This window comes from Dunckerocampus dactyliophorus, chromosome 1 (genome assembly GCF_027744805.1).
Source record: "Dunckerocampus dactyliophorus isolate RoL2022-P2 chromosome 1, RoL_Ddac_1.1, whole genome shotgun sequence".
NCBI lineage: Eukaryota > Metazoa > Chordata > Actinopteri > Syngnathiformes > Syngnathidae > Dunckerocampus > Dunckerocampus dactyliophorus.
In genome coordinates, this window is record NC_072819.1 from 2,484,326 (window position 1) to 2,511,044 (window position 26,719).

General features: G+C 44.8%; 1 protein-coding gene across 5 annotated transcripts in view; it reads left to right on the forward strand.

The window, feature by feature from the left end:
- Positions 1-26,719, forward strand: part of LOC129180454 (receptor tyrosine-protein kinase erbB-4-like) — a 239,326-nt gene that overhangs the window by 141,789 nt on the left and 70,818 nt on the right. For all 5 annotated transcript variants that reach the window (XM_054774983.1, XM_054774977.1, XM_054774951.1 and 2 more), the window contains exons 4-13: positions 7,458-7,592; positions 9,378-9,443; positions 12,428-12,546; positions 13,099-13,240; positions 15,744-15,857; positions 19,437-19,563; positions 20,164-20,237; positions 20,916-21,006; positions 21,135-21,340; positions 22,726-22,858. In XM_054774983.1, the coding sequence (XP_054630958.1) occupies positions 7,458-7,592; positions 9,378-9,443; positions 12,428-12,546; positions 13,099-13,240; positions 15,744-15,857; positions 19,437-19,563; positions 20,164-20,237; positions 20,916-21,006; positions 21,135-21,340; positions 22,726-22,858 (1,207 nt within the window). The remainder of the gene's footprint in view (positions 1-7,457; positions 7,593-9,377; positions 9,444-12,427; positions 12,547-13,098; positions 13,241-15,743; positions 15,858-19,436; positions 19,564-20,163; positions 20,238-20,915; positions 21,007-21,134; positions 21,341-22,725; positions 22,859-26,719) is intronic.

Sequence of the window (26,719 nt, forward strand, 5' to 3'; positions counted from 1 at the left end):
CTCATATTTCGCACCGTATTCTAACGCTGTACCCTTCTTTGTGGGAGCTGTGTTAGATTAACAATTAGCGTGTACGTCTTTGCATTTGCTGTCACTCGATGTTCTTGGTTGGACTCCTGTTCTTCCGTGGACTTTTGATACCATCTTGATCGATCCCTGTAAGCTTTATCCCCAGCTTCTGTAATTATCTCTTCCTTTGTTGGGTACATACCTGTTCCATGGTGAGTATATGCCAGCCCTGGTTAGAAATATCAAGTCCAGGTTACAAGGTACGCAAGACTTGTGTCTGCGTGTCTCAAGTTGTGAAATAAGGTCATCAAACCTCCCAATTGAAACAACAATCAACATTTTGTTGAATGAATTCCCATCTGGCTGCGTGTGGATCAAAGCCAATTAACCACTCGTTAATGAAGGTGTACTTTATCTGATATTGTGGTGGATCCTTGTGCTTTATGTCCAGCTATTAAATGTAGCATTACAAATGATATTGTCCAGTTATAAAAACATTTGCCCAAAATGGCACATCGTTCTTCATATGCTTGCAGAAAAACATGAAATGCAGTGTGTTCTTCCATCTGGCGTGAAAACATATACCGTGGCCATTCCAGCCGTAGGATGAAAGAGATTTCTATAAGAGGGCGCAACCGAACCCTGTATTATTCATTGCGTTTGCTTGTTGCCTCACGTGTGCAAGATTCCAAGTGAAAACCCAAGAGATAAATGCCAGCTGTTGACAGTGTGATCAATCCACGGTGTACCAACCTCAAGCCCTGGGTCATGATGGGTGAATGATGGATGGATGCCAGTTGGTTCATGGCAGGACTTGAGGCGCCGTGTTTCTTCTGAACGATTGACCTATTTGATGTATTCTATTCTGCCGCAAAAAAATGTCCTCCACCAAGCTAAATACCACATCCTTCCACTTCAGGCGGCGTCCGGTGCTCCCCGAAGAGAAAGTCACCTAAAATGAATGCAATTTGGTGGGCTTCCACACGTTTATCACCTTCCGTCATGTCAGCTGTGCATATGCAAGCTTCTAAACAAACGTTATTATTTGTTGTCAAGTCTGCCAAGTTTGAGATGTTTTACCTTTTTGATAGCACTGTTGACCTTAAAAGCAAGATCGCGGATACCAGCGGTCGAAATGGCTTTGTTCCCTAGGGTGGCTGGACTCACACTATGTAGAGAGGGTGAGGAGCTGCTCTTTCACATGTTGCTTGGGCATCTAGTCCAGATGCCTCCGGGACGCCTCCCTGGTGAGGTGTTCCGGGCATGCCCAGCCAGGAGGGGTAGACCCAGGACAGGCTCGCTGGAGGGATTATGTCTCACAGCTGTCCTGGGAATGCCTCGGTGTACCCCGGTGGAACTGAAAGAGGTAGTCAGACACCAAGAAGTTTGGGCTTTCCTACTGACACTGCTGCCCTCGCGACCGGACCCGGATAACCGGAAGAAAATGGATGGATGGGTTCCCTGACAAGTTTTCCACTGGGCAACATGCATTTCCTGGAGGGCAAAGAAGAATTTTTGTGTGTTATTCAACAAAGAAACAGCACTCTTCATTGTTTGTATTAAATTACAAGATTCTCTCGAGGAGAATCCCAGAACTTGCTTGTGGACTTAGTGATTAATTGCCATTTAGGAGGTAAATCCTCAGTTTATCTTTCTATGCTCAGCTGTCAGATATACAGCTTTGTAGGCCCCATCCAACCAAACCCTGCCAAAGCCTTTTGCTGTCAAAAGGAAAGGGATTTTTATTGAACTTTGTCTTTGCAGGGATATGTATGAAGTGTAGAATGTCCCATGAATGTTCCCGAGGGATTCTACATGGTACCTGGGCAGGTTTGTCAAGAAAAAGCAGTGTTAAAAGTGATCAACTCCTCTTCTTCTTGCTCAGCAAGTGGCCTCATCATCAGCACACGTTCTCCTAACCTTCCACGGAGAGTCCTACACGTCTCTGAGAAAGTATTCAAGCCCGCTTGTGTCACACCCAACAAGACAATACCGGCAAACCTCAAAACTCACACGCTGCTGAGGACGGATCACTATCAGAGCTTTATTCATCGGCATAATTGGGGCAAGGCAAAGATGTGGGACAAGTGGCTAGCAACACTGATGAAAGCTCATCAGCGTGCTCCCTACAGAGCATCGTGGTTACTGGCTGCTGCTGGCGCCATCATCGCCCACAAACGGCTCTTTGCTCGGCTGAATGACGGTAAAATGAGCATAATCTGCTGCTGACAGAGGTAGAGGAGGCCATTACTACTTTCTTAATATTCTTATATTGCTTGTGGGAATGCATAAAGGTAAGTTTTGGTGACGTTTGGTGCACAGCCTTTCTAGATCATTTGAACATCAACTTTTTGTGCAGCAGCAACCAAAGCCTCCTAGACACTGTTCAGATAGGTGGACCTTTTTTCTTCACTGTAAATCTTACGTGTAAGTGCCCACGAGTCCTCAATAGGGTTTAGGTCAGGTGAGCAAGGAGATAAAAAGTGGCAGTAGCTTTGGGAGTTGAGTTTGAGTCCATCTTGAAAAGGCCCAACGAGCTCATCTTTTAATAATTCCAGCCCTTGCCAGTACACCACCTCCACCTTGCTGGCGTCTGAGTCGTAGTGGAGCTCTCTGCAGCCACGGGCCCACCCCTCTGGTCCATCAAGAGTCACTTTCATCTCATCAGTCCATAAAAACTTTGAAAAATCTGTCTTCAGATCTCTTAGCCAAGTCGTAGCCTTTCAACTTGTGTGTCTGGTTCGGTGGTGGTCGAGTTTCTTACCTCGGCCATGTCTCTGAGCACTGAACAACATGTGCCGTACTTCTGGACGCTCCAGGCAGATTACGGTTGTGGAATATGACAGCACTGGAGGATAATGGCTTCCTGGGAGCTTCACGTTTGATTCTTCTCAAATATTTGGCCGTTCATTTGCATGTTTTTCTCTCGACACGTTTCTTGCGAGTCTTTTGTGCACTTGCAACAAAACTTTTATTGGTTCTGTGGTCAAATCCTAATATCTTGGCAATTTCGGCAATTTCGAGAGTGCTGCAACCCTATGAAAGATGTTTTACAGTTCTTGACTTTTCAGTGTTTGTTAAATCCATTTTCCGGCCCATTTGGGTGTTGGTCTCCTAAGGCCACACCCTCCGTCAGTACACACATGCACATCACCTGGTATGCTTAAAGCCAATAGACATTCAAATGTACAGCTTGGGGTTGGAAAATATGCATAAAAATGAGAATATGGTCAAAACACTGACGAATCAATACTTACGAATACGAATCAATACTCTAGAATGTTTCTGAGACATAATTGGACGTTACTCATATCGTTCTACCTGCCGTCCATGACCAAAATATGACACCGTCTGACGTGAATATTTAGACGAAGGCAAACGGAATCGGTAAAACGGCGGCACGGGATAGATCCTTAACGTTTCCTGTCTGCAACATATCAGGGGATGACTTGACCGTGCATCGTTGCGACTCGCACTCTTCTTCAGCCAACCGTGTGACCTTGCCGCTACAAAATCGGACCAGTGAGTTCTGTGTGGTGAAGGTTTATGACTTGACACACAATTTCTTATCAGAACTGATTCTCAGAGCTTAGGCAATAACACCTCCCTCCACCACTTCTCAAATCAGTGTTCGCTCACTCTCCTCGCCTCTTCTCTTCTTCCTCCCCATCTCTTCCGTGTCGGGCCATCGCTTTTATGGCCACCTTGTGAATCACAAGACTCTGGGTGACGATGGAATGGGGCGGTAATGGAAGGGAGGGACACGGCAGTGGCCGTAGATCTCCCGGCCTGATGGGAAGATCGAAGCTCGGGAGTGGAGGTGTGGCGGTGGGAGGGGGCTGCTGTAGGGCGCTAGACTCTTAGCAATCATGAGCGACACAATGGCGCAATAAAGGCTCGTCATCTCGCCTGAAAAGTTATTTCCATCACATGGATGGTTATCATTAGCGAGTAATTCTGCCTTTCTTCCAAGTCGGACTACCTCACCTCTTGCTAGTATTCCGATTACTTACCCAGTGTACTGCACGCCCAATGTGTTGCTCTGCTGCCTATGCCATGATGAATATAACCACCATTACGGCATTCCAACTATGTGGTCCCGGTTTGAATAAAAGCAGAGCCTGTGTGTGTGTGTGTGTGTGTCTTTTTCCCTCCCCCCTGTCCATGAATGTAAAACACCCCCCTGATAAATTGTCCATTGTGACGGGAACATGATTACACGAGGCCACGGCTGCGGGCCGTTCAGCAGGCAGACAGAGTGACATGTCACCTCTAAGAGGGCTTTGAATAAATGTCTGTGCCTCTGCCAAGGCCAGCTTCCTTAATCATGATGCCGGATGGTGATGATTAGCTTCCTTGGCGTGCTGATTGGTGCGCACAAGTCGCACACTGTTAATAATCCGCCCAGGGAGATAATACCCTTTAGCTAATCCATCTTTAATCTATAGAACATTGTTACATTTTTATATGAAATTTAATTCATACTTCATATTCCGGCAGAAGAGGATTGCAGGTGATTGCATCTAAATCCCTAAACTAGGTTAAACAACAGTCTGAGAGAAGGACACTGATGTAGTTTCTCCTTCTCATACGGGTCACGCTTGCTTGCGACGGGGGGAAGGGATTACTACGGCATCATTTCATCCTGCATCGCCCTCAGAAATCCTCAATAGTAACAAGGAGAGGGATTAGGATTCATTATTGTACTCCATGTGCAAGCATCTATTAACGCTGGCGGCTCTCGGAAAGAAACAATTTTGTTATCAAGCGGAATACAGGTGAGGAGGCGCATTTTGTGGAAGGACTTTGTCGCTTCTTTGGACTCGGTAAGGTGATGCAGGTCAAGAACGGTGTGTAATCTTATTTAATGATGACAGTTGGTGCTTTTTTTGGTAACGCACAAGAAGCGCATTGGAGTGGACCTGTGGAACAAATGTGATTAGTCAGAGAAGCAACATACAAATAAACTTGGACGACCTTTTGCTCCCAAGTATCTTGAATATCTTAAAGCTGCTGTAGGTTGGCGCCGGATTACATTTTCTTCAACCAAAATACAGAATGTATGAGTACATGCAGGATGTCATATCGTTTTTAAAAGCAGTTATCTTGAAAACTACTAAGTCCGGCTCAATGAAATTGAAAGTTTAGGTGTTGAACATCATAAGTTTACTACGGGACAGGTTTTATAAGTGGTCAATATGTGCACCGCCTGTGACCTGTGACCTTCCTTTAGCACCACGTAAGCAGCCTTCCTCTTTTTAAATATTTGGTAAAAATCCAAATTTGTTTGCCAATTTGTGTGCGAGCACATTCCAAGACGAAAAATGGCTTCTCTTTGGCGTGTGAACGGCAGGGCTCATGCTGAAAACAGAACGAAAATAAAACATAAAATAGAAAATATTGATCTATTTCTACACATTCTGTGAAATTTTGAGTTATTTCAACAAAAATTGCCAAAATAATTGGCCTGCGAAATGATGTCCCTGTGAAAAAAGAGGTGTCCAAAGTGTGGACCGCGGGACATTCGTGGCCTGTGGCTGACTTTTTTTTGTTTTTTTTTTAATCAGCCCCCAGCACATTTTAAAAATACATTTAAACAAGAAAACTAACAAAAAACAACAACAAGAATGGAAAGAGAACAGTAATTTTATGAGAATAAAGCATACAAATTTGAACAAAGTCATAATATTAATATATTAATATAATATATATTAATAACACTAACTGTAATATTACGACAAAAAGTGTTACGAGCATCAGGTCATAAAATTATGAGGAAAAAAAATGTAAAATGGAATTTTCACAATAATTTCCATAATAATTTTGGTAATATTAGTAACAAAAAAAGAATACATTTGCAAATTTTGCTAAATTAGATTGATGGTAAAAAGAGAATACATTTAAAAATATGAAATGTACTAAAAATGAGGAGGTAATTTACCAGCATTTGTAAAACTGAAAAGCAACAGCAGAAACGGAGAACGAGCAGTGGAGCGAACGGTCATTATGGGAAGCTTGTGGCCTTTAACACAAAGCTGAGTTGCAGGCTGCTTTTTCTTTCAATATAAATAACTTCTTAGCGTACATGCGTGGGTTGCTTTACAACATTTGGAATTCCAAAGTGGCCCCTGCATCCTTCGATTTGTCCGTACGAGGCCCTTGCTGGGGAAAGGTTTGCACACGCCTGGCATAAATTGTCATTCGTCCCGAATAAGACGATTGGTCGCTCATAGCTGGCTGGTATTCACACAGATTTCCCTAGCGCATCCACACACACGCACGCGCACGCACACACACACACACACAAAAACAGTCTCAGAGACACGATCAAATATTTGCCTTTCATGCTGTTGCTACGATAGTCAAACATTTTACTACTAAAGAGCTGGGCCTGCCTCCTCCTTTAGTGGATAAATAGATTGCATCTTGCACCAGGCTCTCAGACTAGAGCTGTCCTATCTAGTCTGACTGGCGTGTGTCCCACCAGGTCTTTGAGCATGAACTGATGAAGAGGCGAAGCGTCTTCTAAGACAATCCAAACAGTCCAGTTGCGACCGATTGAATGCCCTGGATGAACGAGAATCTTCACGGGCACGTTAACAGCTAAACTTTGTCAAATCACTATCATTACCTGAAAACTTTGGAAGGTTTGTGCCTTCTCCGTGACCTACAGGAGCTCTAATTCGGAAATCCTACTTTCAAACATTCCTCTGTAAACTGTAAGACATTTAGATGCGTTTGGAAACATCCTGATGACAAAAGGTGCGTCCTAACCGTCACACAGTAATCAAGTACCAACACAAAGTACTGCATCAAAGAGATTTGCATCAACAACTCGTTTTTGTTACCGACTCAAGTTAGCAGTCCGTTACGTGGTGGACATTTGAGGACGCATCCCGCCTCTAGAGGGCGCCCATCTGCCACATCCTGACTTGATGAGCGCTGCAATCCTAATCACCCCAACCCCCACCCACCCGCAGCGCCCCCCAAGAGATTGTCGCCCTGGGCAATTGTCCGTAAGGCTTGTACTTCCTTTGTCGTTTGTACATTTTTGCCAGTGTGGGTGTGAAATGGGTTTTAAATTGTACACTTTATGGTCTTAAAAAAGTCTTAACTTTGACTGGTTGAAACCTGCGGAGACCCTGATTTAACATTCTGGTGTTTAATGTCAGAAAACTTTTTTTACTAATTATGTTATTGTCAATTTCAATGTACATATTTCCTGCTTGAGATCCATTTTGACAGTAAAATTCTATTCTGTTCTTATGAAATCATTGTGATATCGACTCGCTCCGTCAATAGCGTTTATCTTCATGCTCCAGCGAGCGCCGCATGTCACTACTTTGAGATTATTGTGGTTAACCTTGATCTATCGATTTCCTGCCGTTGTGTGCAATATATGCATTCGTGTGCACTCGCTTCCCTCTTTAGCTCTTCTCCTCTTGCAGAGATCCTGAATGGGGGCGTCTATGTTGACCAGAACAAATTCCTGTGCCATGCGGACACCATCCACTGGCGCGACATTATCAAGAACCCGCAGGCGGAGCTGCTGGTCGTGCCATCCAATAACAGCAACCTGGGATGTGAGTACCGCACAAACGTGGAAGTCGGTGTTCAGTCACCAAGCAGCCACTGAGCAGGTGCATGTCATAACACAGACGGTCGAGACTCAGTTATCAACAAAAATGTATATATTCTGGATGGAGCAGACGGGTGGTTTGAAAGAGGTGTCAAGGTTGAGAAACCATCTCTGAGCTTGACCACTGTTACTACGGAACGGAATACGAACGGCTGTCATTGACTGGCTATCTTAACGACTATCGTTTTGCACCACAAAAGATGAGACCACTCGTGATTGGGGCCTGCCTCTACCATAGAGGATAAATACTTAGGATCCTGCAACTTTACCTCAGACAGTCTTTGAGCATTAACTGGTGAAGCCTGCTCGGTTGAAACAACCTGAACAGTCCAGTTGCGGTCCATTCAATGCCCTGCGAATACACGCCCTGGATAAATGAGAATATTCACAGGCATGGAAGCCAGTGGGGCCGCACGGTGCCCTAGTGGTTAGCATGTTGGCCACACAGTCAGGAGATCAGGAAGATCTGGGTTTGAATCTCCGTTTGGGCGTCTCTGTGTGGAGTTTGCATGTTCTCCCCGTGCATGTGTGGGTTTTCTCCGGGTACTCAAAAACTATGCATGTTAGCTTCATTGGGGACTATATGTGCCCTGCGATTGGCTGGCGACAAGACCAGGGTGCACCACGCCTCTCAGCTGGGAGTCAGCTGGGATAGGCTCCAGCATACGCCCGTGACCCTAGTGAGGACAAGCGGCATAGAAAATGGATGGTGGATGGAAGCCAGTGGTTGATAATGACACTTCGATCCACATGCCAAGATGCTCTAGAAGTGCACAAACACAGGCATACTGCTATCCTGCCCCTTTTTTGGGCAACTGGGGGCAAAATCACATGGTGTTACATCAGCGTGTGAACCTTTGCCGTGGCCGCTCTGCAGCGAGGCCCATGGAGCCGCCATCTCACTGTGCTCTTTTTAAGTCTCAGCCAATTTGACAGCTGCTCGCAAAGGTTCTGCTAGTGCTGCAGCCCGTTGTCTGCGGCCCCTCCGGTGGGCCAGTCCCTCTGCTTTACACACAACAGCCACTGCTGTCTGGGGGACATTCAATGTCATAAGAAGTGGCTGCTAATGGCACATTTTTGGGTGAGCCTCTTTGCTCATTTCAAGGGAATATGTTTATGCTGTGCCATCAGACCCGTCAGGATGAGCAGGAGGGACAGCTGCAGCGCCAAATAGTGAGCATGCAACAGGGGTTGGGGGTTCATTTGAACTTGACTTCACTTGACAAAAAAAGCCTGACGGTGTGGTCTTCAAATCCGCAGGGAGCTGCGTATCGTGCAAAGTCGCCAGCTTAACGCAGGTTTAAGGACACGCTTTTAGAGTGTGGAAAAACATTTTGTTGATGAGATAGTCACTGATGGAGGAGAACGGGGAGGAAAAGAAACAAAGACCAGAGGGGGTGGGCCAAAAAAAATGACAATGGAACATGTGGGAGTAGAGGTTGCCAAATTGGGGCCCCTTGGCAAGCAGTGTTTAGAATGTACGTTAGCAACCCCGCAGTGGGAGTGGTTGATGGGCCTGGTGACAGTCTGCTCGCAGTGTTCCACTTACTCAGTTATTAACGCTAGTCATTTAAGCCTTGATGACGGGCCAGAGGCAGATGCCATCACATGCAACTTGCCAACAGAACCAAGTAGAAGCATGTCTTCATCTCCATAGAGGTTTTCACTGAGTTGTTCTCGTGGAAGTTTTGCAGAAGTGGCTAATTCATGCTGTGTTTGTGTTCCGCAGGCAGACGCTGTCACCGCTCCTGTAACGGACGCTGCTGGGGTCACCAGGACGACCAGTGTCAGACCTGTGAGTATGTGACCCAAATTACCCAAATGTCTTCTGGGCGGCGTGAGGTAAAAGGAAATGCATCGATCAGGGGTCGTCAACTCGTCGATTGCGATCGACCCAGTCGACCGTTGGGATTTTGCCTCCCGGAGAGTGACCAGCAGGCACGGATTTTGACGGCGGACACGTCCGTACGCCTCGCCGCTCTCTAGGCACACACCCCACCAGCCCCAGCGCCCAGTGCCCAAAGTGCGGCCCAGGGACCACCCGCGACCTGTGGCTCATCTGTCACCGTCTCCGGGCACACTGCAGAAACAAAATACAAATATTTGAAAACACAGCAAAAAGCACAATGACAAAAAGCCGAAATAGTGACACCAAAAAGCAATAACCACTCATGCGTGACACACAGGGATCTTGGGCTCAAAAAGGGGTGGTGACCACTGGTATAGATGATCACCTCAATCACATGCAGCCGAATGAGTTTAATCTTTCTCCTCTCGAGCCAGCACTTGCTCTGAAATGAGGGTACAGTTGAGATTAGACTCTTTTAATCTTCAATTTGCTATAATCTGATTTAATATTTTTGTTCCGCATCTGTTTTATTCTTGATTTTACTGAATACTGAGAACAAAACAGGGTCATCGTATAATTCAGCGCATATTTTTAAAGCAGAATCTATATTTTTCTAATGTGGCGTTATAATTGGGAGGATAATGTTTTAGTTTTTGCACAGGAGTTGGCAAAGCAGCAGATTACACCAGGCTTTCGGCAACGAACAGCACAGTTGGGCATTGTGTGGGACAAATCATCTGCTAAAGGCACTTGTGGTGCGTACATCTGTGTACTCTTAGCAGGGTCCGGCAAAGTCATTCGCGCTGCAGCATTTCTGCCAAATGTTAAATGGACTTCCACTTTAGGGTTGGGCGATCATTTTTATATCCCAGTATAAATTCTTCCAACGATAAGAAAATGACTTATGCCGGTATAAATGCTAAACGGAAACAAGCCAAGTAGATAGGCGTGTGCCGCGGCACGCTGTATTGACGCATCGGCGCCTCACGTGTACCACAGGATGTAGGGCCCTATGATTTCCGTTTTAACGGAATCGCGGAATTGGCCAATAAAAACGGAATTTACTGTTAATCGTGGAATCGTGCCATTCACGGCTCTGCCATGGCGATAAACACGGATGAAAGTTGGCGGAACGGAAGTTAGCGTCCTTTAGCGTGCTAGTTCGGTGGTGTGTGTGCAACTCTGGCTGGATGAGCATATTTATCACCGCGTTGAGTTTTACCACTTTAACATAAGGAGCGCTTTACAGTCCCCAACGAAGACGTGCAGGTCCTGAATGAAGAAAGACTAGAAGCACCCAGCTCGTCTTACAGACATTCTCAACGCACACAGGACACACTTCCGGCCTTCAAAGTAAGAGCACCGTTTGCCCATGTCGTCTGACTGTGTAAAGAAAATAAAAAAATATCTTGATTACATTTTCGTTAATCACAAGCACGGGCATTACAGCTTTTGTAGCAATGTGTGCAGAGGCTGACATCTCGTTAGAAAAGCTAGCCAGGTTACATCCATTTCTCAGTTACTGGACTGCATCAATTAATCTAAGGGGTTTTGCATTTAATTAACAGACATTTTATTCACTAACCCATAAAGCACACATGCTATGCTAGTAAACATACGTGTAAAACGAGCAGATGTAAATGGTTTAATGGTTTAATTCATCCTGAACATGCATATGAGTCAAACTGTAGCACATCACACAGTACAATTCACAATTTTGCATGTCCAAAAAGGACAAAATCCTACCCCTCATCAGTTGCAATACATGTATTCACCTCTTGTTCTTCCAAGTGTACTTTGTAGGTCTACATGACAATGTAGTGCAATCATAGCCAAGGTTTTTAGTGACTAAAAGGAAGCTAGAGGCTTAATAATAACTGATAAGATGCTTGACGGAATGGTTGGTTGATGATGAGTGAGTACAGACCATGTACTCAACACAATGAGAGTTAGTAGTAAGCGTAGTAGTGGTTAGATATACTGTAGTATTGTATGTACACTGTAGTTCAGGTCTCTTCTTCTTTGTATTTTGTGAACATCAACTGCTTGTACTTTTTAGTGCGTTGTTTGAGTTCCTCGCTCAATCCGTTCCACAACTTGATTCCACATACAGAAATGCTGAAAGTGTTCAGTGTTGTCCGTGCATATGTAGAATTGTAGATGTAGAGGAAGATACAGGCAAAGTTTGCAAAGCAAGGAGGTGGGAACCTACCATCTCAAGCGCAAACACAGAGTTGCGTACGAAGAGTGTGTCATGAAGCGTGAGACGAGCACGTCTGCACTCACAAAGCACTTAGTTTGGTAGACACTAAATGCACTTGCTGTATTGCAGTTTGTTTCCAATCAATCAGTTGAAACAAGTGTATTTAGTTATATGGCTTAAGGTTTGTAGCTTTTTATGCTGAATTTAATTACATTGTCATATTATATCGTGATATTTGCTAAGGTCCAAATCGCCCAACCCTATTCCACAGCGCTTTTCAACCTTCAAGGGACTTAAAGCATTTTTGACACGATTTACGACGTTTACCTACTGACTGATGAGCAACCGGGGGTCAGTGGCTTGCTCAAGGGTACTTGGACATAACCACGAGAGGACCGAACCGGGACGGAACCAGCAACCTTCCCGTTGCCGTGCTGCACCGTCTACCGCACATTCAAAGCGGCGAGGTTCTGAGCACAACTGGAATTCCCAAAAGATAAGAGCCTTGTTCAAGGACAAGAAAAGAAAGTGCCGTGCTTTTAAAATTCTATTCATTTTGGTCACAGACGGACTCAGGTGACCTTTTGCCTGTGAAGCCCCTAATTTGTTTCTGCCTGAATTTCATATCATTGTGTCGAGGGTGGCGGTATTGTCTCTTTACGTTTGAGTGTGTGTGTGTGTGTGTGTGTGCGCGCCAGACCTTTAAAGCTCTTCTCTTGGCGGACAGTGACGAAGACGGTGTGCGCGGAGCAGTGTGACGGTCGATGCTTCGGACCGTACGTCAGCGACTGCTGCCACCGCGAGTGCGCCGGCGGCTGCTCGGGTCCCAAGGACACGGACTGCTTTGTACGTGCACACAACCTGCTCACATCCACGTGTCCTTTCATGTGCAACATCTCTTTGTCAACTCTGGGAATGATTTACTCTGTTTACTTCTTGATGCATTATTTGTCAAGGCGGGAAGAGTCTGCGTCGCCAGCTCTCTTCAAAGAGCAAATTGGTGATTCATTGTTCCAATTAATATTCCTCTTATCACCTCCTGCGGGTCCTGTTTGGACCACCGCTGCTCGGTGGGCACTCTGAGGTGCGATATTGTAGCTGTAATTCACAGAAAGGCTCATCCAATTCAATTACCAAGGATTCAGCCTGTTGCCACTGGCGACAAAACACTTAAAAGTTTTATGGCAAAACATTTCAGCATTTACATGGTAGCAGTGGATGGATGGGTCTAATTTGTCTCCCATTTGTGCCTGGAAGCATGATTTACGCCATGTATTAACATGAATTGCAGCTGTAATAGGCATACACACGCAGCAGCGTAACTCCTCCCCCCACATGGGAGATCTCCCCTGTATTCTGACACTCACCTTTCACTTCACATTTCTTTTTTCTTTCCAGGCTTGCACCAATTTCAACGACAGCGGCGCATGTGTGACCCAGTGCCCTCAGCCGTTTGTGTACAATCCGACATCATTCCAGCTTGAGCACAATCCCAAGGCAAAGTACACCTACGGAGCCTTTTGTGTCAAGAAATGCCCACGTATGTCGCTTTCTTTCTATAAAGAATAACAAACACTGCATGCAAGCTGAGAATGAAACATTTAAGTGAGTTATTAGCCAAGAGAAGGTTTGTTTTCATCCAGAGTGAGAATTGCTTCTGGAGCCAAGGAAAACAAAATGCAATCAGATTCTGCAAAGAGAACAAATAACAACCTAATCAGATGAGGTACGAGATTTGATAGCTATCCAGTGGTTTTTGTTATGAATTCATTCCAAAAGTTCAGACAAAAACAATTTGTCCCACAGAAAATAATGAAAATCCAATGAATGCCTTCCAGAAACCCTAAAACAGAAGCAAAAAATACATTTTATAGAGAATAATTATAGTTTTCCATGCAGAAAACTGTGTAAAAGAATTATAACTGATGAATGCACAGAGAGTGAGTCAGCAACGCGCAGGGCGCTATGTCGGGGCACAGGATTTCCCGGAATGATACAGTACAGTTCAAATCAGTTTGTTACGTGCAATGTTGTATGGAAACAGAGGCATTTTTGACAAAAGCCGGAAAATCACAGGAAAACTGGGGTGTCCGAAAATCAAGGTTTGACAAATGGTTTTGTTTGTGATTTTCGTTTGTAATTTTTATTTTCATTAAGCGAGGGTTGGCTGCTTAAAATCCTCAGTAGGTCAGTCGGTGAATTACCACCGAAATGTAATGGGAACGCACTTTCATTAAAAACAAAAGCCATTGGTGTTCTCATGGTTGTATGGGGTCAAGTGTAATTCCAAGACTCCTCAGTTCTCCGCCATGTCTTCTTGTCCCACATGTCCGCACTGCTGTTTCCTCATGAACCATCAGTGCAGCCAGGTGGCACCCGTCGCTGTTGCCTGAGCTATCTCAGCAAAGTTATTACATGAAGGACACACATTTCTTCCACTCGTATTGATGACCTTGCCCTTCCGGTCTCTACCCAGAGCTTGTGACCATAAGTGAGAGTAGCGGCAAAGACTGGCCCTGTAACATCAGACCTTTGCCCGACTGGCTCATTCTTCCCCCACATGTGAGCAATATTTGAATTGTGACAAACATGTCATCAGATTTGGAGGATCTGATTTTCATCCTGGCAGCTTCACACACTCAATGCAGCCAACAGGGCCACATCCTCTGCAAATGGCTGAGAGGATATCCTCAGGCTCCAAACTGGATACCTTCCACGCCTGAACTACACCTGGAAATTCTGCTCATAAAAATGATGCACAGCGGCAGACCAAAAAATCCAAATTTGCTCCCATTTTTTTTTCTAAAACTTGTTCTTGTGCACACACGCTGGCCACAATAAAAGGCCACTCCAAACTGTATCGGTGTGCAGAAATTAGATGGATGGTCCCAGACGATATTGGAGGTGAAGATGCTGGATGCGGAGGTCCTCGGCTCTGCGGTTGTGAGGCCGGTTGGATGTACAGTCATCCCTCGTTTACCGCGGTTACTTGGTTGAGTCCATTGAACATGGAATATTTTTGTAGTTACAGCATAGAAAACCTGTTTACCTCCTAAAAACGTTTTTTATTTTATTAATCTTATTATTAATCTGCCATACAAAGAATTACACTCTGACAATACTGGTGGCTTTGTTTACACCACATTGTGCACCACTTATGCGCAGGCTACGGGAGCTCTGAAGTAACACACTAGATGGATGCCGCTTAAAGAATAGCAATCCACCAAGTTAACTACCTTAAATGATATGTAATATATAATTATATATATATAAATATTTATTCATGAATACATTTTGGAAAAAACACAATAGAGCGAGAGATGTTCAGACCACAATGTAGTGAGGGGCGACAGCACAGCCAAATTCTCTGAGACGTCTTTGGGGATGACTTGTGTTAGAGGAATGTCCGTTCATTTCACGGGCAATTAGTGGACGATCCAGCAGTCACCATGCCTATTGCACACGCCCTCAACACTTGCGCCATCCGTGGCATCGTGCTGTGTGATAAAGATGCACATTTTGGAGTGGCCTTTACTGTGGCCAGCCGAAGGCACACCTGTGCAATAATTTAGCCGTCTGATCAGCATCTCGATATGCCACACCTGTGAGGTGGATGAAGTATTTCAGCAAAGCAGAAGTGCTCAATTACACAGATTTAGACAGATTGGTCAATAATATTGAGAGACATGGGTCTTTTGTTTACATTAACTCCCTGCCACAATCATAATTACATTTCAGGCCTCAATCACATACAGTATGCTCCTTTCAGCAGCTGATACAAAGCAAATCAGCATGATATCTTCTGCCATCAGAAAGGGGTGGCATGCATTGAAAAGCAATCATCAACAGATTTCAGATTCAAGTTTCAATGATTACCATACGAGCGTGCACATTTATGTATTGATGCTTTGCTAACCTTTATGACACAAAAACGTCTGCATGACTTAGCAAGTATGATTCAGATATCATCCGTTTCTCACCACATACAGTATGCATCCTTAACATGCCAAGGGATGTTAACATCCTCTGTATGCTGATTTCAGATAACTTTGTGGTGGACCATAGCTCATGTGTCCGAGCGTGTCCTAGCAACAAGATGGAAGTGGAGGAGAACCGCATCAAAATGTGCATTCCATGTACAGACATCTGCCCTAAAGGTAATATCCAAAGGAGGATTATTTTTTATTTGGATTGCGCATTGATTTCTTGAAAAGTGTGACCAACAAAGCAGCCATTATGCTGGTTTATATCTGATCTCTCTGCCAAGCTTGTAGACATGGAGCTGAATGTGTTGTAAAAGGGGGGGTAGTCTAAAGCAGTTATTCTTAATTTGGGTCACGACCCACTTTAAGTGGGTTTCGGGCCTTCCAAAAAGTAAAGACCCGATGTCCGTGAATGCACCTCTTGTGTTCTGAGGCGACTTTGTCAAGCTTGAGCGAGAGGGGAAGGACATGGAAAAAAATGCATTGAGAAATTTGAGTGGAAAAATTTCCGCAGTTTGGGTCGCTGCTTGTCAATAACTCTCTTTGAAGTGAATTTCTCTTGGTGATCAAAAGCATCTATCGAACTCATTCAATACCATCGACGTATTTATACATTTTTATAAACACAAACACCGGATCCCAAAGATTATTTATGCGTCTTTTACGTTTTTATTGCGTGAGAGGCAAAAAGAGGTCTTGACGCAACTGCACAGTAAAAGATGTCACTTTTAAAGTCGTTTTAAGCGATAAAAACGGCCACAAAGTGGCAGAAGTGCATTTGATAAGAGCTCGGCCTGAATCATTTGCATGTAAAAACACACTCGACAGCAAGGAGGAAGTGGAAGAGCACGGAGGAGTGTAGCGTGCAGAAGGTTACGCATTGTAGGAAAATATTAACGCACACTCGTGCACACACACAAAGTTTATTTCCAAATGTGACATTGTAAATAGTTCAAGTTGTTATATTTCTAAATAAATTGTTATTTTGATCTAAAAAGGCAACCTTTTTTGTGTTGTTGATGTTGGTATAGTTGTTCAGATACTTTATGTCAGCTGTCATCTAAATGAGCTGTATCCGTATCTGTACTCAGAGTGGGGGGGGGGGGCACAAACTGGAAGTGGGCGTGGTTTAACTGGAAATGGATTGGGCTAACATGGGTATTTTATTATTTTAAGTCTGAAATTGACATGGATTGATCAGAAGTTGATATGTGTGATATGTGTGAAATTGGTGATTCATGCAAACATCCAGTGATGGCAAACAGGGAAATATCCTGTCAGCCTTGTTCACTGTAGTGTTCTCAAAAGCACCGTGTTCAGTACTACGAGCAAAGTTTTCCAAACTGACTTTACATCACCAGCCAAATTAGAAGCAAGCAGACAGAAAAAAAAAACACCGGCTGTGACCGACGCAACACGAGCCGTTTACAGCGCCGTCTTGTACGTAACAAAACAAGTTTACCAAGTAACTTTAGATACGAGCTAAGCTGAGGAAAACCTAAAAAAAACCCGTCCGGAGTGGATGCCGTAACCAACGCGACACGAGCCGTTTTCAACTCTGTCTGGCCAATTTCACCGCGTGCGTGAGCGAGGCATGGCTCCTTTCTGACTGCAGCCTGCAGCAGGTCTGTCTAGGGAGGGGCGGTCGCTGCGTGTGACTGGCCAATCACAGAGAGTGAAGAGTGACTACATAAGTAGTTACCCAATGAGGATTTTCCTTCACGACGATTGTGGATAATAACGAGCTGTACTCGTTTTATGCTCATACTCGGCAAAAATGCATTATTCGCAACTAAAACGTCTACAATCAGCATCCGGCTCATCCCTAGTATTTTTTCGCAAGAAGTTGATTTTCTCCCTTTTCTTGTTGGGAACTGATATTTTGCTGTTCTACTGCTGATTACTAAAGAACAGAAAAAGGTAGAAATCAACTTTTTTCTTCTGATGAAAAATGAGAGTCAAATCTTTCTTTTGATAGGTTCCATGTTTATATAACCATAGAACACAATATTCTTTCAAAATCGTCTGAAATGGCCGATACTGAAGGGGTTATCAAGCTGAGATATACACAGTCCCAAGTCTTCACTGGTGTTGCATGCAGTGATTGACAAGTAGACTGCCCCGTTGCATGAACAGTGACCAGCCAATGACAGCACAGTCACACAGGAAGAGAATTCAAGAAACGCCAGCTTCAGTGCAGCAGAAGAACACAGGAAGACTGACGTAATGCAGTATGTACCAGGAAATTGACATCTTATAGAAAGAGAGGTCCTCTGTTTTGAAGTGTTTGATTGGTTACACAGTAAAGATCAGAGTTTGACACTTCCAGTTTGATTGAATAGAAAAGATGGCCCCGGTGGTGGCTTGCATCAAACCGGTCTCAGGACCAATCTGTTTTATCCAGCTTCTCACACTCCCCCGCGTTTGTCTACTTGTCAACCGCTTAAGCAACCACACCATTTAAATCCAATATCGCTTCATGATATCGGATCAGCACTGGCTCACAGGAATTACCTTCAAAGCTTGACATAAAGCTTTGTATTCGACAGAACATTGACTTACCTAGTCTTAGTCAAAATATGAATTATTCAGCGTGTATGCAATATACTCTTAACTTCACCATCTGTCTAGTCAACCAGATGCTGAATGCAAATGTATAACTGACACATTTTCCAAGTGATGTGTTCATCATTCAGATTTTGGCTTCGCAACCAGAGGGTCTTAGGTTCCAATCTGGTAAAATGTTTCGGAGCACTGCCTGTAAAATGTATGTGTGTCTATAAATATGTGTGGTCAAAAGTCATGTCAATACCTTTTAGATTAGAGATGCTTTCTTACCGATATTGTCCAGCAATTCGTTACCGACACCAATATAGACAGCAGCTCTTCCCTCAATATCAGGAGGAGGAGGAGATACAAGCAATTGCAAAGGAGAGAACGGTCAGCCACCCCAGCCAAGGTCTAGCAAGGTGCAGGCGGTCTCAAAAGTGAAACTGAGTTCCTCTTCCTCATCCGCCTGGTGTGGATGTAGTCCCAATGATCAGGGAACTTCCTGTTAACTGTTTGTTGGCGTATTGGTCTGATCTGGTTCCCCTAGTCTTGGCCAGGTGGTTGGATGGTTGGCACCACTGCCACTGAGGGCTTATGAGGAAAAGGAGCTCATTTTCACTTTAGAGGCCGCTTGGACATCAGACCTTGGCTGGGTGTCTGACCGTTCTCTCCAGCCCTGGCATTGCAATTCCTTGATGACTGACTGACTGATTGACTCGGATAGTTATTTCACAGTTGAAAGAATGAAAGGACCTGGATGGTTCCCCGAACATGGTCGAGCCCTAGTCAGCACCATCATTAAAAGGCCCCAACAAAGTCCCAGACAGCTGTATTATCCTCACTGGCCCCACGTAAGGGTTAATCTCTCGATTCCATCGTCATGCAGCAGCGAGAGGTTAATGAGGGATAGCCAAAGGAACTGTGGGGAATGATAACAAATTAACATTTCAGATATAGAATTGGCTTGTATAAATCACGATCAAAAAGGGGTTACAACACTTAATGCCAGCGCTATTTATCATCGCCCTTGACTGCCTTGGTCAGACACACGCGACGGAAATTGTAATTAATGCAGATGAGTTGTGGAACAATACACGGCATTACCGGTGCCAGCAAATGCCATTTAAAATAAAGTGGCACGCATTTCATCACTCCACATGCACACGAGCGTAATGTCTACATTGATTGTATTTGTCCCAACAGTGTGTGACGGCATTGGGACGGGCAGCCTGCAAACCGCTCAAACGGTGGACGCCAGCAATATTGATAAATTTGTTAACTGCACAAAAATCAATGGCAACCTCATCTTCCTCATCACCGGGATTAAAGGGTGAGTGACAGCTTCAAATCGCACACTTTTCACCCGAGAGAGAGACGGAGAGAGAAAGAGAGATTAACTGGCTTGAGAGGGCTTGAGTCCTGACGCCAGAGAGAGATGGGACTTAGATAGCCAACTGGAATCCAACGTGTACTTGGCCCCTTATGATAGAAGTCTATCACACTGCATGCAGACATGTGATGTATTGTTAATATGGACGTATTGATTTGTGTACCCGTGAGAACATGACCAAAAAGAACCGTATGTGCTTGCTTGAAAACCACTCAATGACAGGATGGATTAAGACACCACAACAGCAAACAAAGAGTCCCATATCCCTTTTTTTAAGGGTGGGCGGCGGGGTTCAGTGAGAAATGTTCCAAGTGTTATTATATACAGTTCTGTCAAAGTGACCTGGAGCTCTTGAAGAAGACCAATAGACACTAATGGAAGCCACACAACACATTCTTTGGTGGAAAGAACACGTTTCCCAAGTGTTGCCTTCAGGTTCACAGTGTTTGAGCTGCCAGCTAGAGCTGCTTTGCAAATGACATTACCTTGCGGAATTTGTGGAAAGAATAGTGTTGGATTCTCCATGTGTTTCCACATCAGGGACATGTATCATGGAATCGGACCGATGGATCCCGAGCGCCTCAACGTATTTCGCACTGTGAAAGAGATCACAGGTGAGTGAGTGACTTTGGAAATAATGGCCGAGTGACACCTTCGATTGACTGGCGACCAGTCCAGGGTGTACCCCGCCTCTCGCCCAAAAGTCAGCTGGAATAGGCTCCAGCATATCCGTGACCCTAGTGAGGATAAGCGGCATAGAAGATGGATAGATGAATGGCCGAGCAACACAACATAATTGTGTGTGTGTGTGTGTGTGTGTGTGTGTGTGTGTTCATTAGCCAGTAGAGGCCCTAAAGGGATGAGCGATGCCTCGTATACAAACCCTTTGTCATATTAAAGTGTGGCTTGCAGTTGAGCCAAACAGCTAATGGAGCAGAGCTGCATTTTCATAATGAAAAGCCAAGCAATAAGAAAGAGCAATGGCCTCGGCTGTCCTCAGCTCTGGAGCTTTAATGTCATTTCCACACATGCTGATGCGATATTATCTGTCATTAAAACCCAATGCAACTCAACAAATTGTGCAGAATATCAAATCCAGGCTTTTAATTAGCGTATATTGTCCATTTCCTTCAGAGAATTAGCTCTTTCTTGAACTTCGCAGGGACACCCAAACTCTTTTTTTTTTTTCCAGACCTAATTAGGTTCTTATGTTTCCTCATCAAGTGCACCCTTTGTGCGACACTGCAATTTCGGCGCTGGTTAAAGAGGGGTTTTGTTCACAATGTCTTTAGGTTACCTCAACATCCAGTCTTGGCCCGAGAACATGACCGATCTGAGTGTTTTTTCCAACCTGGCAACCATAGGCGGGAGATCCCTTTACAGGTACGAACACCGACGCATACTGGACAAACTAAAAGCATACTTGCAATTTGAGATGAGCTTGAGATGTTCTTCTTCTTCTCATTTCCACTTCCCGGATGTCGCCTCACACTGTACACCAACTCCTTCAGTGGAAGCGGTATCTCCCTGCTGATCTTGAAGCAGCGCTGGATCTCCTCCTTGCAGTTCCAGTCGCTGGATGAGATCAGCGCCGGCAATGTCTACATATTCAACAACAGCCGTCTATGCTTCTACAATACCGTCAACTGGACGTCACTCTTCCGGACATCGAGCCAGAAAGTGCTTATCCGCAACAACCGTGAGCCGAAGGAGTGCAGTGAGTGGCAGCTGATTTATTATGTTTCCGTGTTTCGGCTCTGGCCCCACCATCCAACATTGCTTTTGCACCTCGGGGTGTATTGGTGGGACTCCGATGGCTGCATTAGCTACGCAGGACATCGCAGACCTGCCAACATGCACGCATTATGTTTACTCTGCACAATTTCTAACCCTTTAATAACAGAACATGTGCTCATTTTGTTGCGTTTTACTGGTTACAGTTTTGAGTTCAGTCTCTGAAGCCTGTATTATGTTCCTGCCTCGAGCCACCGACATGCGACTCATTCAGAGGGCGTCCAGCCCACCTTTGCAAACAAAAAAAACACACTACCTATGATCAAGACCTTTCCAGTGACATAACGTAGGGTCTTTGTCTCACAGTAGTTGTGGCCGAATAAGACACGGTCAAAAATAATAGTAAGTGTGAGGAAAAATAAGATGGGCTTCTGCCCTTTGCTTGCAGGCCCATAAAGATCAGACTGACTATAATACATAATGTGGCCTGCAGTTGTATTCATATCCTCGGTGTTTGCAAAGCCATTGATGCTTTCATAGACGCATGTTAATGAAGCGTTGGAGACAAATTATCATTACTTATAGATGAACACCACACCTACCATTTACAAGACGAAATTAGATATGATTGGATTTCAGTTCTGTCAGCATTTTCGTTGCGTTTTGATTCCTTGCGTCAGTTGATTTTGTCAGAGTTTTTGTCGACGGCCGTTTGTTTTGAGTAGTCATCTCGTTTATTATCAGGGTGGTTGACGAAAACTATGGCAAAAAATTATTTGTGGACGAAATTAACACTGCGGGCCACACCCTTCTAAATGCGAACCGGCAATACAGTAATCCCTCGTTTATCGTGGTTAATTGGTTCCAGACCCGGCCGTGATAAGTGACTTTCCGTGAAATAAGATTTATAAATGGAACATTTTCCTAGTTTGAGCATAATAAACCTTCTAAATACGGGTTTTACAATTATTAGAGCCCTCTAGACATGAAATAACATCTTTATAGTCACCTTTACACTAGTATTACCCATATAGTAGACATAAGTAAGACTTGTACTCGTCCTGCATGTGTTGCTGCAAGTGTTCCCGTGCCAGCGGAGCTGAATGGAGGGAGGACAGGGACAGTTCAGAGTTGAGTTAGCCAGTGTTAGGGGTTATTTGTCTGTTGTGAGATTATTCAAACCTGCAGTAAAAGCCTGTTCCGGCGATCAAGCCGGTGCGTCTCACCGAACATTACAGTAACATTACTGACACCTAGTGGCCAGTGCAGAATACTACATATCATCACAACATCTTGGAAGGCGTCTTTTGAATGCTTTATATTTGTATTTTAGTTCATTTAGCCATTTTTACATCGTTTTCTCTACAGCCCAGCAGCGCATGGTGTGTGATCAGATGTGCTCCGACGAAGGTTGCTGGGGCCCGGGACCTGACCAGTGTCTCTCCTGCCGCTACTTCAGGCGAGGCCGCACCTGCGTCGAATCCTGCAATCTTTTTGATGGGTGCGTAATTCATCCAAAAATACTTTATCATCCTAACTATTGGTTCACAAGTATTTGAGCTGCAAAAACGAGCATTTTCACGCATTGCCAGATCTTTTCGGTTGCTGGAGACACATTCATTCCCTTGCAAACAGCCGCACAGGACAAGCAGAGGAAATAAAATCAATTTAACCAGCTTTGATGTATGAGAATGAACTCAAGATGTCCTCAAGGGCTCACAAGGAGCATCTAATTGCCATTTGGCGTGAATGTAATGAGATGAACCAATAAGGAATTTTGCACTGTGAGTAGGTAATGTGAACGGGCCATTGTGGCAAATTAATTTGAATGTCTTGCAGAATTAGGATATTTCATCAAAAATTGCCCAAATGAGCTGTAAAATGACTGACATTTACGACAAAGGCCTCACAGTCCAGTTAATGGTGTACTGCGGCATGAATAATTGCATTCAGGTCGTCGCTCCATCCCGCCAGAAGGCACATCAAACAGATGACATGCAACTGGGAAGCTGGGAAAAAGAAATTTTTTATCGATATGGTTTCCAGCTTCTTCCTTATGAATGAACCACAACGCTATGTGTGAATCACAACGCTAGAAAGGATCAGTCTTAAAATAAGATGATACCAGCAGCCTTTGCAGATAGATAACTTTTTTTTATTGTGTCTGCCCCTGGGGAGGAGGAGGATGCTCATATTTGCAGACAAGGTTGGGAGCTTGAGAGAGAGCAAACCCTTGGTCATGTTGACTTGTTGTCGGTCCTTCTCTGGCGCCGTTTGTGGGAGGGAAGCTTTGAAGTTGCTTGGAAAAACAGCTGACTGCGAAGGCTTTGAAAGAGACCAGCGAGGGAGAGTCGCATGGCAGGGAGCGGCAGGAGCTCCTTGTACTGTAAATACATTCAGCCAATGAGATGCATCACAACTTCCTGCTCAGTTTCTCATCTTTCACTCCGAGGTGTGAAACCAGCGTAAGGTTTTTTCAGGACAATGCAAGGTGAGCTCTAAGATGTGAAGCACGATTTCTGGAAAATGGGTTGTTTATTCTGTTTATGAATGCCTCCTTACCACTGCCGTGGTGCCTTTTGAGCAAGGCATATTCATACACAACACTTTTTTGGAATACTTTTACAATTAAATGTATGTATGTATGGTCATGAGCTTTGGGTAGTGACCGAAAGGACAAGATGGCGGGTACAAGCGGCCAAAATGAGTTTTCTCCGTAGAGTGGCTGGGCTCTCCCTTAGAGATAAGGTGAGAAGCACTGTCATCCGGGAGAAACTCAGAGTAGAAGCGTTGCTCCTCGGCATTGACGGGAGCCAGATGAGGTGGCTCGGGCATTTATCCCGGACGTCTCCCTGGGGAGGTATTCAGGGCACGTCCGACCAGTAGAATCCTTGGGGAAGACCCAGGACACGTTGGAGAGACTATGTCTCCCAGCTGGTCTGGAAACGCCTCGGGATCTGCCAGGAGGAGCTGGACGAAGTTGACGGGGAGAGGCACCCACGACCCAACCTCAGATAGGCGGTAGAAGATGGATGGATGGGTTTACATGTAGGAAAACATTCTAAACGCATAGAAATACATACAAATGATGAATGACAGGGAATCATGAACATTTAACATCACTTTGACTGAAGACTTAATTGTGGCCCTGAGGCAGCAGCAACGGACCAGCACAGTTGCACACAGACACCACATTCATGTTATTTCTTCAATTCAACAGTTTCTCACCTTCTTTAACAAAATGCTGGTACTTGCAACTTTCTCTGCCTCTATGTTGGGTTATTTTGCAGCTGTGATCAACAAGAAAAGCAGAGACTTGTGGCGTAACTGTGTTAGTTAGCAAAGAACTACAGAGTCAACCGGTGATGACATCATAGACGGGAGACGGAGCTGGGGGACACTGACTTCCAGTTCTGGTTTCCATGCTAGAGGTTTTGCGGTAAAAATATATTAAGAATACAGCTGAACTCACGCAATGGTTTAATAACGCGACAAGACGAGCACCATATTGTAAATATTCCTAAAAACAGCATGTGCAAAAGTCCGCATGCGTGTGTTTATACAGAAAGGATAAATGCCAGCGTTTTATAAAACGTGGACTTCGAGCCCAGTTTTAAAAATTTTATTTGCTCATTCTTATGTTAACAAGCGGACAATTGTCAAAATTTGATTTGTCCTTCCATCCATCCATCTTCTTCCACATATCCGAGGTTGGATCCCAAGGAAAAGTTCCCAAGGCGTGCCCAAGCAAGTCGAGATACGTAGTCTCCATCGCCTGCCCCACATGGAGGAGTTAAAGTACCTCTGGGTCTTGTTCACGGGTGAGGGAAAGATGGAACGCAAGATCGACAGGTGAATTGGTTCGGTGTCTGCGCCGATGCGGACTCTGCATCGGTTCGTTGTGGTGAAGAGAGAGCTGACCCAAAAGGCACCGCTCTCAATTTACCAGTCCTCCCCTCACTTATGGTCATGAGCTGTGGGTAGTGACTGAAAGGAGAAAATTGCGGTTACAATCGGACAAAATGAGCTTTCTCTGTAGGGTGGCTGGGCTCTCCCTTGGAGATAGGGTGAGAAGCACTGTCATCCAGGAGAAACTTGGATTGGAACTGCTGCTCCTCCGCTTTGAGAGGAGCCAGATAAGATGGCCATCAGCTATCTGGTCAGAATGCCTCCCTGGGCGGGTGATCATGGCATGCCCGACTGGTAGGAGAATAATTTATACTTATAGGAGGTCCTCGGTCCACTGTCCACTGTCCACTGACCTCATTCCCAACCCGGAGGGCGCAATCCACCCTTTTCCGACTGAAGACCATGGCTACAGATTTGGAGGTGCTGAGTCTCATCCCAGAAGCTTCACACTCAGCTGCAAACCGCCCCAGTAAACACTGAAGGTCACAGCCCGATGAGGCCATCAGGACCACGTCGTCTGCAAATAGCAGAGACGAGATACTCAGACCCCCAACCTGGACTCCCTCGACTGTTTAGTTATCACTGTCCATTTCATAGGCTCAGATCTCTTGTCATGTTCAAGGATACTTTCTTCTTCCTTGATGATGGTTGCAGTGGTTGAGCGGGCTAGGCAATGTTTAATTAGCGTTTCTCCCCTTCTGAGCCTTTTACAATGTCTAATATCACTTTGCTTTTCACTTTCACTTTCCTTTTCTTTGACACACAGCCGTCAGAGGAGTCTGCCTCACTGTTGACATCATCAAGGAAAAAAAGTTAACTAAAAGGAGCAAAAGAGACGCCCTTCCTATAGCTCAGTGTGGTGACGCTCAACTACGTATTCTTCCGCACTTACCTATTTCTTTTTGTACAGTATGAATCATTTATGGGAGTGCGTCATAACTATGAAATATCGTGACACGAGGACCGTCTATATACACTACTTTTTTTTTTTCTTTTTACGATTTCTCAGCTTGCCCTTGTTGCGCGTCTTCATTGTTAATGAGAAAAGGCACTAATTCCCATTAGTTTTTACGTCAGTTGAATAAAACAAAGAAAGAACAAAAGGGAGAGAAGGAGCGCAAGGAGGGAAATGTCTGATAGTGTCCACTGAGGGTTGGAGGGTGGATTAGAGAGCCGTTGAATGTGTTTAATTAAAAAGTTTCTCTGGTGGGTTGGCCATTTTTTTCATTTTTGAGGTTTTGAGGGTGTGAATGCTGGCCACCGTCTTGTTTGAATTCTTGCTAAAACAGGGCTAATCCCTCATCAGGCCAACCCCCCCCAGTGGGGCCTTGGTGCAGCCGAGAAGGGGCCAATCAGGAGGACGACTCGGACTGAATGGAAATGACCCGAGAGAACGCTGCCGCTGAGGACTTTGTTGTTCTCCTCCGTGTCATTTTCCCCCTTTGTTCAACCA